The sequence below is a fragment of the Trachinotus anak genome, unplaced genomic scaffold (genome assembly GCF_046630095.1).
Source record: "Trachinotus anak isolate AG129_WGS33_773 ecotype Australia unplaced genomic scaffold, CSIRO_AGI_Tana_v1 ptg000014l, whole genome shotgun sequence".
Classification (NCBI taxonomy): Eukaryota; Metazoa; Chordata; class Actinopteri; order Carangiformes; family Carangidae; genus Trachinotus; species Trachinotus anak.
Window position 1 is genome coordinate 8,684,610 of NW_027273865.1, and position 14,003 is coordinate 8,698,612.

At 38.3% G+C, this 14,003-nt stretch overlaps 1 protein-coding gene across 5 annotated transcripts in view; it reads right to left on the reverse strand.

Moving 5' to 3' along the window:
- The window catches only part of nbeab (neurobeachin b), a 190,647-nt gene extending 179,065 nt beyond the window's left edge, over window positions 1–11,582 (reverse strand). For 4 of the 5 annotated variants that reach the window (XM_071496174.1, XM_071496173.1, XM_071496172.1 and 1 more), the window contains exon 1: window positions 10,451–11,191. In XM_071496174.1, the coding sequence (XP_071352275.1) occupies window positions 10,451–10,723 (273 nt within the window). In that variant the 5' untranslated portion in view covers window positions 10,724–11,191. Of the gene's footprint in view, window positions 1–10,450; window positions 11,204–11,362 lie in introns of those variants that run through there. The other variant, XM_071496175.1, reaches the window with a different exon arrangement.
- Between the last annotated feature and the right edge of the window lie 2,421 nt (window positions 11,583–14,003).

Sequence of the window (14,003 nt, forward strand, 5' to 3'; positions counted from 1 at the left end):
CAAGCATCATTGGATTGTCATCTCAATGTAAAAGAGAAATATCACAGTAAAACCACAATCCGACATCTGATCAGACAGAAACAGAGTGATAAGCTTTCAGAAATACTAGTAGTAGTAGAACAAAATAAGGCTTAGAATGTAAATAGGACTTATCTATCTTATTGAAGAAATAGTCAAATACACAAATGAATGAATATATACTATAATATCTCCATGTTTTTGTTGTCGTGAGCAGACAAATGTGAACTGAGTAACGTCACAAACACAAATAACCTTCAGCTTATTCTAGTGAGTGTGACTACACTGTTTTGAGTCTAAGGGTACTTAGAATTTTGTCAGAAATTTTATTTAAATACTATCTCAGTCTATTTCATTGCCACCTCTCTCAAGAGGATTTTGAACATTGTTCTGCAGCATCCTGCAGAAAAGCAACACATTCAGATAAAAAAGTCCCAAAAGACAGGGTCAGCCGCTGCTAAAGAGTCCTCACAAGCTGGAGTCAGTTGTGCCCATGGTAAAAATTACCACACTAAGCTGGAAGATGCATCCCAGGATGCACCCTGACACAAATGTAGGCAGCAGGCAAATAATATACCCTCAGTGTCTCTCCAGGGTAAAACTGCATAAGCAAGTAAGAGGGATGAGCATAGCAAGAGAGAAGTAAAGCCAAAGGGAGAACAGAGAGATAATAGATCCATGGCTTGTGCACAGTCGTTTGACCTATCTCCTTAGCATTTCCCTAAGGCACTGGCTGTTGGTTATCAACGAAACCAAAAAGGTCTATACCCAACAGCAATTCTGATTTGCTGCTCTTGTTATCTAGAGAAAGCTGACTTACAGAGCTAGCCCAAATTCTTTTTTTGGCAACATAAGCAGTAAACAATGTACAGAGAGTAAAATTTAATGTAGAACTGTTTTAATTTACCAAGCAGGAGCACATTAGTAGCCTTTAGAGCTGCAGGAGTAGTGAGTGTGAGGGTAAACTCCTCCACCACAAATACAGCTGTTTCTTTATCAGTGTACACGATTAAAAAAAAAAACTGATAGGGAAAAAACCTAAAACATAAAAACAAAGTGGATCAAGAAAATTTTAAAAAACCTGGTGTGACCCCGTGAAAATTAGAAACAAGAGAATTGCAGCAGTACTTAGACATCAAAGAGACTGAAAAAACTGAAAAGAAATCATTTGCAGATATGGCAGTATACAGAAAATATTGAAAATGCAGTCCTTCACTTTGTCCTTGGGTGAGGACAAGAAAATGCATATCAGCATGCTCCCTGAATCAATCAACCATTCAGGTAAATTACTTTTAAACAAACAAATATGCATAGAATCAGAATTTAAATTTTACCTCAAATCCTAAGAAGATTATCACGGGGTAGATCAGAGGAAACTGCTGCTGGCAGAAATTGAATGGCTTAGTCGAGAATAAACTTAACTGAGGAAGCACAATTTTAGCAGACCATAGACCCCTGCAATCCATGCAGTTCAAACTGGAAACGATGAAAGGCTTAGTAAAGAATTCATGAAGGTGAACACTGCTATTCCTGACAAGTGCTGATGTGTCTCTCATGATATAGAGCATGTAGCATGTTTGGTACAATCTCAGGTACATTATAAGCATTGTAATGCTTAATTGACCCATGCAGGTCAATTATCCTTCATTGACCTCCTCTACATAGAGGTCTGAGTGCACACAGCTACAGAGGACCATCTCTGGACCTGTTGTAGGTTCATGCTCAGGGACATTTCAACAGGACACAAGGTAAAATACAAAAGTTTCTAAATCTGTTGTACAGAATGTCCCATGGTAATGCCATACATACATGTTAGTGAGTCTGCAGTTAAGAGAAAAAAAAGCAAGGACCCATTAGGTAATAGTTAGTTTCAAGACTGACACAGAAAAAAAATTGTGATAAAAACATGTGATATTCACAAAGCTGTACCAGTACCCAGAGGTGATATTGATCCAACATTGATCAAAGTGTGCAACTGACTCAACAGCAGCAGAGGGATACTTAAAGTGAAGGCCAACCCTGACTGAAAATAGCTTAGTGTGCACACAGGTCTCAATCCCTGTCCTTTATCTGTTATGCATTTCCAGTTATACTGATTGTCCCTTGATGGCTGCAGACTAGAAAGAATGTTTTTTTTGTTGTTTGTTTTGTTTTTTTGGAGAGGAAGTTGATTTTCATTCAACACTATGAAAAAAGGTTAATTAATTTAGGCAGCTTTGATTCTACTTTCAATTGATTCCCTATGCAGTTACATGTTTTGCAATATCCAATAGTGCTCCAGTGACAAAATATCTCTGTTAGAAGTGCTGCTTGGCAAAGTCTTTCAATGTGGGAAAGCATGAATTTCAGACAGCTTCTTTGAAATACAACCCTCGCAGAGCAGGGGTCTGTCCTGAAGCCATCATCAACCAAAAAGAAAAAAAATACAATATAAATATAGGAGAGTCTCCTTATATAAATATAAGAAGAGCTGCCAACCACATTTAAGTCAACACAGTTACAACAGATGGCCGCTGGTTTTCAACTGTTAAAATCTGAGGATGAAAAGAAACAATAGCAGAGCTTAAGAGAACATCAAATACAGAGATCAGCATTTTGCTACAGAAAAAACTACCAGGGTCTCACTAGAGGGATGAGGTGCCAAAGATCTAAATTATTAAAACTTATCCTAAGAAAACAACATATGCCTAAGTTAATGTATTTCAATAAATAAATCATGATAATATAAACAAAGGAAGGACAGACGGAACTTCCTCCAGAAGGGTGCTCTTAAAACAGCAACACCAACAGCAAAGGCACACCTTTGGTTTTTTACTGTAGACTTTAAGATGATAAGAAGTGTTAGGCAGGATCATCTAAAAGAACGATGTCTGATGGGCTTTAAAAGTTCAGATGGAGCCAAACTATTGAGACCAACTTTATCAGATGAGAGTCTGAGCGGTGTAGTTTGGTGTTTGTGGGAAAGTGCTATTTTAGCTCGCTTTACCTCTTAACAAACACATCACATTTTTGAATATCTGGTGAATTTTCTGATAACGTTTCTTTACAGAAAGGAACTGAACCAGTGTGATTTGCTACTATTATGCAATGTTGTATTTTGTGATTTACTTCTTTAATATACTGATTTCCCTTGATCCTGCATGGTGCACTTCTACTTCAGTTAGAAAAGCAACTCCCAGAGAGAACTTGGATACAGTAAGACCCCATCACTGCAGATTTCATTCATTTGCAAAAAAAAAAAAAAACAACTGAAATCTAGGCATCTTTTGTAACCAAGAAGAACAATGTCAATACAGTATGATGAAGCATGATACCTTATATATTTGTTTTGTGCATCTGACAGGTGTGAGAGTGTATCTATAATTTTAATCAAGGCTATTGTAATCACAAGACAGAATGAATTTAATGCTTCACAGAAGACTGGTGCAAATTTGTGAGAAACTTCCTGCAACTTTTAGAGTAGCTGTTAGCAGCTTCATTCAGAGGAAAGCAAGCAACATGACATTCAGTAAGTCTTGGCAGAGAGCAAAACTAATAGTTATGGCAATATCAACATGAAGACAGCAGTTTACCCAGATGGGCAAAATCCCCTTTGTCTCAACACGCTTTGTGCCTGTACTGTATTCTGCTCTGCTGAAGCAGCTGTCAGTACAGGAAGACTTATCTATTCCTTTGCAAAAACAGACTGTTGTCAGATCTGTTTTCCAGAATCATGCAACAATCCAAGCAGAAAATGCCTATTACTGTTCATCATAATCATATTTGCCCAACTGCCACTCTCGGCAGGATAGCAGTATTATACCAAACTCAACAGTTACAAACCTGAGTGTCACCTTTGACTCATATTTGAGAGACACATTGACAACAACATCGCTAAAGCAACTCCGTCACATTGCCCAAGTTTGCCCATTTCTCAGCCGCAGATATTGACTCGGTCATTCATGCATTCTAAATGCAACTGCCAACACCACAAAGGTTTGAGCACATAACACCAGTTCTGTCTTTAATCTACTGGTTTCCTGTTGCATCCAGATCAGATTACAAACTGCTACCCATTACCAACAAAACAAAAACTGGATTAGCACCTGTCTATTTCACACAACTCCTCACACCTTACATGACTCAGATCATAGGATGCTGGCTACTCATTATCCAAAGATTATTAGGCAATCTCTTTTCTCAGAACAATTTCTTACATGCTCCATTTCAGTGAAAAACATTACCTCGCTCAGTCGGAGAGACAAACATCTTGAGACAGCTTTCCTTTAATAAGCAACACCTGTTGTTTAAACATATTTTTATATATCTTTAAAACTGTCATATTCTCTTTCTGTAATTGTCTTTTATACTAGGAAGCTGTGATTTTACACTCAAACTTACTTACAGGAGGGGTATGCATTTCATACAACTCTACAAATCTTTATTTAATAATTACCTTTAATGACTTGGTTGGTGATTATCACTTTCAGGGTGTATGCAAGAGAACTTAATACACTGATGTATATCTAATACACAATGACACACAAAAGACCAACTTCAAAGATACAAGTTGGATAATGTCTCAAGGTAAAATGGCAGATCTCAGGCTCCCTTTTGTTACTCCATTTAATTCCTGTGGAATTACATCAACCTTGAAGCCAGGACTCCACATCCCATCTATTAACACATTATCTTAATTACAGCTTTCATTAAATGGCATACCGTTTTAATTAGTTTTGATAAAGGATGCTGGCACCAAACTGTAGCTTCTTAGTGTTGACTGCATTCAATTAGTCAGTCCCACAAACAACATTTTTAGGATGACGTGGGGCAATGATGTTCAATTCTTATTTAATTAACTTAATGTTTATTAACTTGTTAATGTTTGCAGTGACACTATGTTTGGTAATGTGTCAAACTAATGCTTACCCAAGCTTCCACTGATTTTTTTTTTAATATATACACAATTGTGGAATAGAATACAAAGAGAACATTAAAAATTATTCCTTCAGAATTGAGTAAGCCAACTAACTATGCCATAAATTACATTCTTTGTAGTCAGAGGAATCTTGTAGCACCTATCAGTGTGCTTCTTGAATGTGGATGTCAAGGTTCCTCTGCAATACACACAGCCTAACTCTTTGTCGTCAAAGAAACTCCAGCTGGCTCTGTGCCCATCTGATTTATTTACTGGCCAAATTGATGACTCTGGCCAGTTTGCTCCCATATCTATTGATCAGATTACCTTTCCAAGCAGAAGTAGCTGAGCAGATAAATACATTGCAAATGGTTCTTGAAAACATAATCTACATTCACAGAGAAAGTTTACTGTCAATGAATATTCCTTGAAAATCTATCTCCAAGAGATTACAATTATATACAACTAATTTGCAAAACCAAAAACCTTTTTAAAGGAAACGTAACCTTCTGTTTTCAACTAACATAACGAGGAATACTAGTGATTTGCATATCTGGTAATAGATATACTGATAATATCAGTAAAATGGTCACTGACAACATATTTCATTTCTGACAAAATATCATGCAATACATTATCCACTTGTAATGACTCTAGTATTATTAAAGCTTCTTTATGGAAACATTTAGGCACTGGCAGCACTTGGTTCAGAAAATATCATTGTCTTGGTTTAATACAGAAAAAGTCTGGAGTGACTCTAAACCAGAGACTTGGCAATTAAAATTTAACTAAAACCAAAATCCCTTTCCCTACCCTTAGGTATTTGTTGCACAGACAGGACTCAGGATGCAAACCCTGATCTCTGGTGTCACATGCTTTGTGCGCCATCACCCACCACAACCACTTCTTTGTTATCCGAGTGTAGCAGTTCATTCACTCAGAAAACCAAAGGTTGCCTCTGAAAAAACTCCAGCAGGCTATTAAGTTTGACACCACAAAGTGATTGGGAAAACACATTTGCAATGTATAAACTTAACATCTAGGAGGCAGGGTTGATTCCTAGTACTTCAAGTTGTCCACAGTGCCAACTGGTTGACCATTAATTATGACAGGCTGAGTATCAAAGTCATGTTTAGAGCAGATAATCAGTTAAGCTCCAGTGCATCCAGCTGAGACCAAGTCTGAAGAGTCCTCGCCTGGTCCAGGTATGTCAACTCTCCAGTCGCAGCACTCTTTTACAGAAGACCAGCATCCTGACTAACTTTAAATACAACAATAGGTCTCATTTTAAGATACTGCTTCACATTACAGCTTTTCCTTTCTTTATTTTGACTCAGTAAACATGCTCTCAAAAGCATCTTAATCACAAACAGCAAGGATCAGTGATTACAAATCTTATTCCAATGTGCATCACTGCACCTGTCATAAGGATAACTGTAGAAGCATGTGTAATGCCATCAAGCTAATGAAAATAACTGATTTGGCAACTATTGGTGATCATGCATTTAATGAAGCAGTGAGGGCAGATAAAATACAGAGAATCTGTCAATTTTTCATTCAAAGTATCTCAGCATGCTGGTGTGCTTTCTGTCTAAGCTGGCAATACAAATTCAAGTCATATAATTGATAAGTCCCTATAGTAAGAACTGAGCAAGCAAGAGAGGATTAACGGTAAAATCATTGACACAGAAGAAAAGGGAATAGTGTAGTAGCAAGTGTAATCTGCTCCTGTTAGTAGAATTTAGGTTTTCTGGAAATGTTTTTAGTAAAAGCCTGGTAGGAGATTACATTCCCCCTTTACAGAGTGCTGGCCAGCAAGGTGAAGCATGTCATTAAAGTGATAATCCACCAAAAATCTCTTTAATATCTTACATTCACCCCCTGTAGGCTTGAAAGACCATGCTGGCAGTTATGTTTTTCATGGAAAATAGCAGCTCTGGTAAGCTTCAGTTCATATCTACAAGTCTCTGTGCATTAATACATTCATACTGTAGAAAGGTACCAATCCCCTCCTGCAGCATCATCTTCTTGCGCCCTGTTCTTTTGCACACTCAGTGGCATCTACACTCATATTTTCATCAAAATCTGTCAAATACTGCAGACATCACCTGTCTGCAGTCCCCTGAGACAAACATAAGCAAATGGTGTCGCAAGCTACAACCTACCAACATATGGGAACATGAACATACAATAGAAGGTGGATAAATGGTTAATTTGAGTGGTTTGACAGGTTCTGGTAGACTGTAAACCTACCACATTTTAGGTCTACAGGAAGTGATTGATACTAAAAGAGTATGGGTAGAGAATCTCTTTACAGAAAAAAAATCAGCTTTGTGGTAACTCTGAGCTGACATGATAGTCATGGGTATCTACAGTGTATTTCTTGCTTTTGCGTTAATATCACCCAGTTGTTGACGGCACATGAGAACTCCATTATTCCGGTATGTCAGGATCAAGGTGAAGACATAGTGTGAAAACTTTTTCCTAATTTCACAGGTCACACCAACATCCTTTAACACCATTATTCATCAGATCATACTTAACTTTGATAATGAAGACGCAGGCTGTTGAGTAATGTGACTCTCTCTTTCATCAGATCAGTTTTTTTTAAATGAGTCACACCAAGTGACAATTAGCAGAGTAAAAATATCAACTTTCTATTTCTCATCTTGGAGAGAGCAGTGAGTCAGCTGACACACCACAAAAGTGGGTGACAACCGTACATCTGACTAGGAGAGAAATCCACTTTGTTTCCAAATTCATAGTTTGAAGGTAACAAGCAATATTGTCTTGCTTATAGCAAATTTGATTAAATGTATGGCCTATATTTGTGGTCAGCTCTTAAGAGCAGCCTTTGCCTTATGGTTGTTTCTGACTGAAGATACTTAAAGACTAGTTGAGTTTTTCCAGCTTTAATCCACTTTGATCCGATGCTCTAATAGGAAAAGCAGTACAAATAGGTTGTCATACACACTGTCCTAATTCTATGCTGGTAAATCTGTTGCTGCTAAATATTTACAAAAAGTTATCACACTATAATTCAACATTATTCTTGTTATATCATGATATTATAATTAAATGTTTTTTATATATTATATAATTCAGATTTTTGTTATATATAGTTAGTGTGTACATAAACTGGTGGCCAGTGCATCAATGTCAACCTGGAGATGAAAAGACAAACTGTCCTGTCTTTCAACTTCTGTTCATAATATGTTTGGAAAGGCTCCACATCCCCATGATCCTAAACATGAATAATGCAGTGAATAAATTAGTAAATGTACATCTGGTGAGACCTAAACACTGGTACAGAGTGAAGTATGTAGGTACAGAGCTGGTGGTTGTGGATCACTGTAATTTAATGATTTACCCTCAGAAGATGTTTTGTGTCTAATTGAGTCTGAACCTGTCTGATGCGTGATCCCCATTTCATAATGTGCCTGATTTCTAAAATCTAGGGTAGGTTTTTCAGAAGGCTGAGAAGGCTCTCATTCCAGTATAGGAGCAGTAATATAAGACCCATTTTATTGTGAAATTTCCCATCTTGGAAGCTCAACAAGAACCGCAGCTAAATAACAAAATGAAAAAAAAAAAAACAGAAAAAACCAGAATAAGACACTTTTCATTAAGGATGTTCAGACCAGGATCTTCCAACCACGATTTTTCCAAGATGCTCCATGGAAATGGAGAAAAACATTATTATTTCATTACACCACAAATTGGACCCCTTGAGATACAGTTAAGGATCCTTCAGGATCTTCACACCCGTTCTGCACTTCAAAAATAACCTCAGCTTACAAGCATAAAAATTCCTACAGTCATGACATCTTACAGGCAGGAGGGTTCGCATGACAGCTTTCTCTGCCATCTTCCCTGGCTAGTATTATTCATGCACATTTTGTGATTTAGATGAAGACGCAGATATAATAGCAATTACCGTGTCATGTGGTTCCAAAATTGTTCTATTGAATGTGGTTCATTTGAGTGCACATAATTTGGATGGAAGCTTTATTTCTGTTTGCAAACAAGTCAAGTAGAATCAAATTCACCTGATGCCCTACATAGCTAACCATAGCAAAGCACTAAAATCTCCCTTAATTAAATCTACAGGAGCAAAAGGCAGCTATGGCACTGATCTTCTGCATTCAGTTAAACAAGTCTTCATAATAAAGCAAGAAGGATAAATGACAAACAAGATCAAGGTCTGGTGTAAATAAACACGCAATCTCTTGTCTAGATAATCAGTGATGACAAAAGAAAAAAATCAAGGTAGACGACAGCATATTATACCTCGTGCACATTTCCTGTGAAAATAGCACAGTGCACAATAGCAAGTGTGAGGGGGCAAGGTGTCAGAGACTTCAAGCACTGCAGTACTACTCTCATGTCTGAACATGCCAAGGGCTACAATTTGTCTTGCTCCACAAAGTGGATTTCTGTTGTGCCAGAACAGGTCGTAATTAATCTCTAGTGTGCTAACAAGGAGAGGCCAACTACTGCGAACAGGCTCTGCTGTTGTACTCCTGCAACTGGTCAAAGCAAAGGTATGAGCTGGCTCAAGACTCTCCTCTCCATCTCATTCAGTTCTAACAAAGGAAGAAACCAGCTTCATTTGCTAACCCTGGCCATACCATGGCTCAAATCCCCAACCACCCTGTGTTGACAGTCATTACTTGCCATTCTCCTCTCACTCTGCTGCAGTAGTAGTAATACTCATCATACAGTAATTTAGTAGAATGGACTCTTTAGGTCTCTTTAAAAAGTGGAGGACAGAAAATACCCTCTGGGTCAATATAAATTTGGGGAGAGGGTGATGAACATCATACTCCCACAAGTGCTCACACTTTAGTTTGGAGCAGGTCCAGTACACACCAAGAATATAGAAGCTGCACTGGCCAAATGCTCATGAGACACTGAGCAGTTTGAGAACCCTCTATTCAGGGGTGTTAGCCACCCTGGGCTCCCAGAAAACATCTTAGCAACAGCTGTAGTCCCTGGCACATCTTGAACCACCCCCCAGATGCACAAACACACAGAGTGACAGGGGGAGAGACAGAGAGATCAGCCATGCCCCTTGTTCCCTGCTTACCTCCATCACTCAACGTCAACAGTAAAATGGCATTTGAATCCCAGCTATGAAGCGCTCACATTACATTTTAATGGCAGCAGGTATGCACCTCACCTTCACTGACATCACCCACACCTGTGTGCTCAATTTGCAAACAAACACAGGGAAGTTGAGACTTTGTTAAACTTTAAAACTTGAGAGCTGACTTTTTATCAGTATTCACTCATGGCTCAGCTCACCTAATGCGCGTTCATGTGTCACTTTATGCTGTTTACTCTCTCATATCCCGGGGCACTTACTGATATAATTGTGCTGAAAATAAATGAATAATCACTGTCACAGTCCCGACGTTAAAAGAACAGTGTTTTGTCATGTGTCAGCACTGTGTTCTGCTCTTGGTACCACTGAAGGCAACAATGTCCAGTAATGGATTTATAAAGGAAGAAAAAAAAAAAACCTTTACTTACCAAATTCAGCACCGTTTCAACAATATCCCGGTTGCTAACCTCTCCAACCTGGATCAGTCCGATGAGAACAGCAAATTTCATCTTGATATTCCGGATCGGAACGGATGGATTGATAATCCCAGCCGGGAGGACCACTGAACCTGAAGCGGACATCATCATTGTCTCACCGGAGACCGCGGAGACTGCAGCCGTGTGTTGCCCGTGACCTGGAGGAGGTTGTCGGTCCGAGAGCGACACGGAGCCCGGCACTGTCACCGGTCTCTCGCTTGTCATTTCCACCGTCAGGAGATAGTTACACGCTTTCTCCTTGTGATATATTTAATCTCTGCTCTGGAGCATCAAGAAGAAATGAAAGAGAAGAACACTCGCACAGCCCCGAGAAACAAAAACAAAACACACAAGAAATCCCTCTCTGTCAGTAAGATCCACTCCCAAGAGTTCCGGTGAGTAAGTCCGGTGTGCTGTCGGTGCCAGTCGGTTAACTGAGCTGGCTGACCTGCGTTGTGTGCGCAAAACTGTGTGTATGTGTGTGCGCCGCTCTCTTGGATGCGCGTCTCCGTGTCCGTGCCGCTGTCACCGCCATGTTGCCGCCCCCTGCCTGCGGTTCCACTTACCACGCCTGCGCTGGCTGCGGTGATGGAGCTGGAGATCTGGAGGCTGACCGGCAGCAGGTCGCTTCCCTGTCCCGTCCACCTGGAAACGGGGAGCAGCTTGGTGCAGAGTGCCTCCTTTAGCTTGTAGCATGGCCACATGCTAACAGAAAAAAAAAATGTTGCGTCCGTTTTATGAAGTTTGTATTTGGTCCAGTGAGTTTATCATTTCGAGTTTAACTAAACTTAATATCCTGTATAATGCAAACTTAGCCACAGCACAAAAACTCATTCGGAAACAAATATGGCAGCCGGAAGTTACCTGTTACCTGTTTCCATACTGATGTCATAAATATAGGTTAAGCAACATAGTGTTTATGAAATATCAAAATAATATAAATATAAAATGATGTTAAATAATACAGAAATACACTGGATAAATAAAAATGAAAAAAAAAAATATTGTTAACTATGGTTAGTCAATGAAGGAAAGCACAGGTGTGCCAAATAAATAAATGATGGCTCTGCGCATTAAGGTTTCCCAGTAGTGAGCTGGTATTTATGACTGATATCCCTACACCTGCAGTCCAATCAGATATAACACTTTTCTGCTGCAAATGGAGACAATAGATATGAAACATATTAAAATTGTCAATAAAATTAAAATAAGTTTCTGAATTTGTTATCATGATGCATACCACAACATACCACGGTGAAACAATATAATATCATTTTGCCTTTTAGTATTTCATTTTTAGTAGCTATCAACTGAATAAAGATGTAGGCTAATGCTGATGGTATTGACTTACGGTTTTATTATTAGTTTACTTAAAGCTTCTTATTTAATTAGGACACTGTAGACACCAATCCTTTAAGGCCATCTTTTTGCCTAAAGCCATGCATGAATGCATGAACTTGAACATTAACCACACTCACATGCAACCATCTGACTTTTGTTATTATTATTATTATTTTGTAATTTCTTCCTCTCGTGCTAGTTTCATTACAGTTTGAGCTCCAGATTAGAACAGTTCTTTGCTCTGTCTGCTAGGCACACAGATGACCCTGAACAGTCATCTATGCAATATAATAAATCTTGCTACATTGAGATTAATTCCCTCTGTCAACTAAATCAGGTTTTCTCAAAGTGTTCCCGGTGAGTTGGTATTAGGGTCTCTGTTAACACATTGAACTGACATTAGTGAAAGTTCATGAATTGGCTGGCTTATTATTTAGCTTTTTTTTGTTTTTGTTTTTGTGGGGTTTTTTTGTGGTTTTTTTTTTTGTTATCTGCTTTACATCCATCAAGCATGTTTTGTATTCAAACATTTTATTACTCACCAAGTTTGAAATTAATTATTGCTTTGGAGTATTACATTTTGTTTTCCTTTAATTAACAAAATGCAAAAGCATTGTGTAGTGGAAACTATGCATTATTACTCCTTTTGCCTTAAACTAAAAAGATGTAGTTTGACTTTAAATATACAATGAAACATGGACAAATGTAGACATATAAATAAATTAGAAACACAATTTAACAAAAAAAGGAATCAGGTTCCAGTGGTTATATAAAAGAGACTGACACTGACAGCTTGGCAACAATCCTGTCCATCGTCCTGACCGACAGCCAGAAGCTGAGCTTGCATTTCATGACCTCATTAAGCTGATCTGTGTCAGCATGGCTTCAAACGAGGAAAAAATAATGTTGAGCTTTGTACAGCTGTACTGTGCACTTTAAAAACTTAATTTAATTTGCTGTAAATGCAATGCCGAGTAATTGACAACCACATCATTTAGCCTACTCACCTGTGAGTATCTTGTGACAACTGTTATAAATGTTTTCTCAGAATGGTGTATCTTAATACTCCTTTGCATATTTTCATTCTGTTGCTCAAACATAACAATGCAGCGCATAATGTCCTTTTAATATCGGTGGTAAATAACTACTAGGAACTCAATGCCTCCTATGTTCTCTGTTAAGCTTGCTGGTCCCCATTCCAATAAGAAACATAAGCCCTGCTAGGGCTTTATAGAGGCCAGTGGACGAGGTTTGGCTTTGCCATTCGCAAACAAAGAGCAAATATAGGGAACTGAATCAGAGGAACAGATCCAGACTCAATGACCTGCAGCCAAAGGATTGTTTATTTCCATGTGTTGTTTGTTTCAGTAAGGTCTGCCACAGCAATGACGTAGTGTATTCTGTTATGATTTTTTGTGAATGACCCTTTAACACACATTAATCATGTCTGACCTGCCATCACCTCTTACTTTATCACAGTCAGATTTGAATAGATCCCAGATAGTGATAATTTTACAGGCTATCACCCACACTGTATTTTAATGTGTTTCCTTGCTAGATGTCTTAGCAGTGGATATCTATCTTCTCGTACCTGGCGAAAATAATTAAAAATATTCATGAAAAAAGAATTTGATTTTAATAACATTGTCACTGGGAAAAATAAATGTGACCACAATAAAAAATGAGTATTCTGCTGACAGGAAAGAGCCATCTAGTGGAAAGAAATGACAATCAGGTCCATGTGTTCAGCCCAAGTTTTTCCCTTTGGATACAATTTGTATAAAAAGGCCAGAAGAAATGAATTGTAGTCTTCATTTGCTTTTAATTTTGAATCATTGATGTGTTTGCATTACAAATGAGACAATGGTCAAATAGGGTGTCTATTTGAATCTATTCACCCATGTGGGCTGCCGGCAGTCATGTGTTTCCTTCCAATGACCAGTAGAGGTCCCTGTCATCCCAGATCAGAAGGAATGGTGATTTAAATTAGATTCTTTGGTTATGTATATGAACAGCATACAGTTTGCAGAAACTTTTTTCTTTTCCGCCATTGTTCGATATTACTTGTCCAAAACAGTTATTAAGAATCCTTCACAGGTCAATAAATGCCATTACTGAATCATTTAAATGTGTTGTTTCTTCTTTTTGAAGTAGGAAGCAAGAT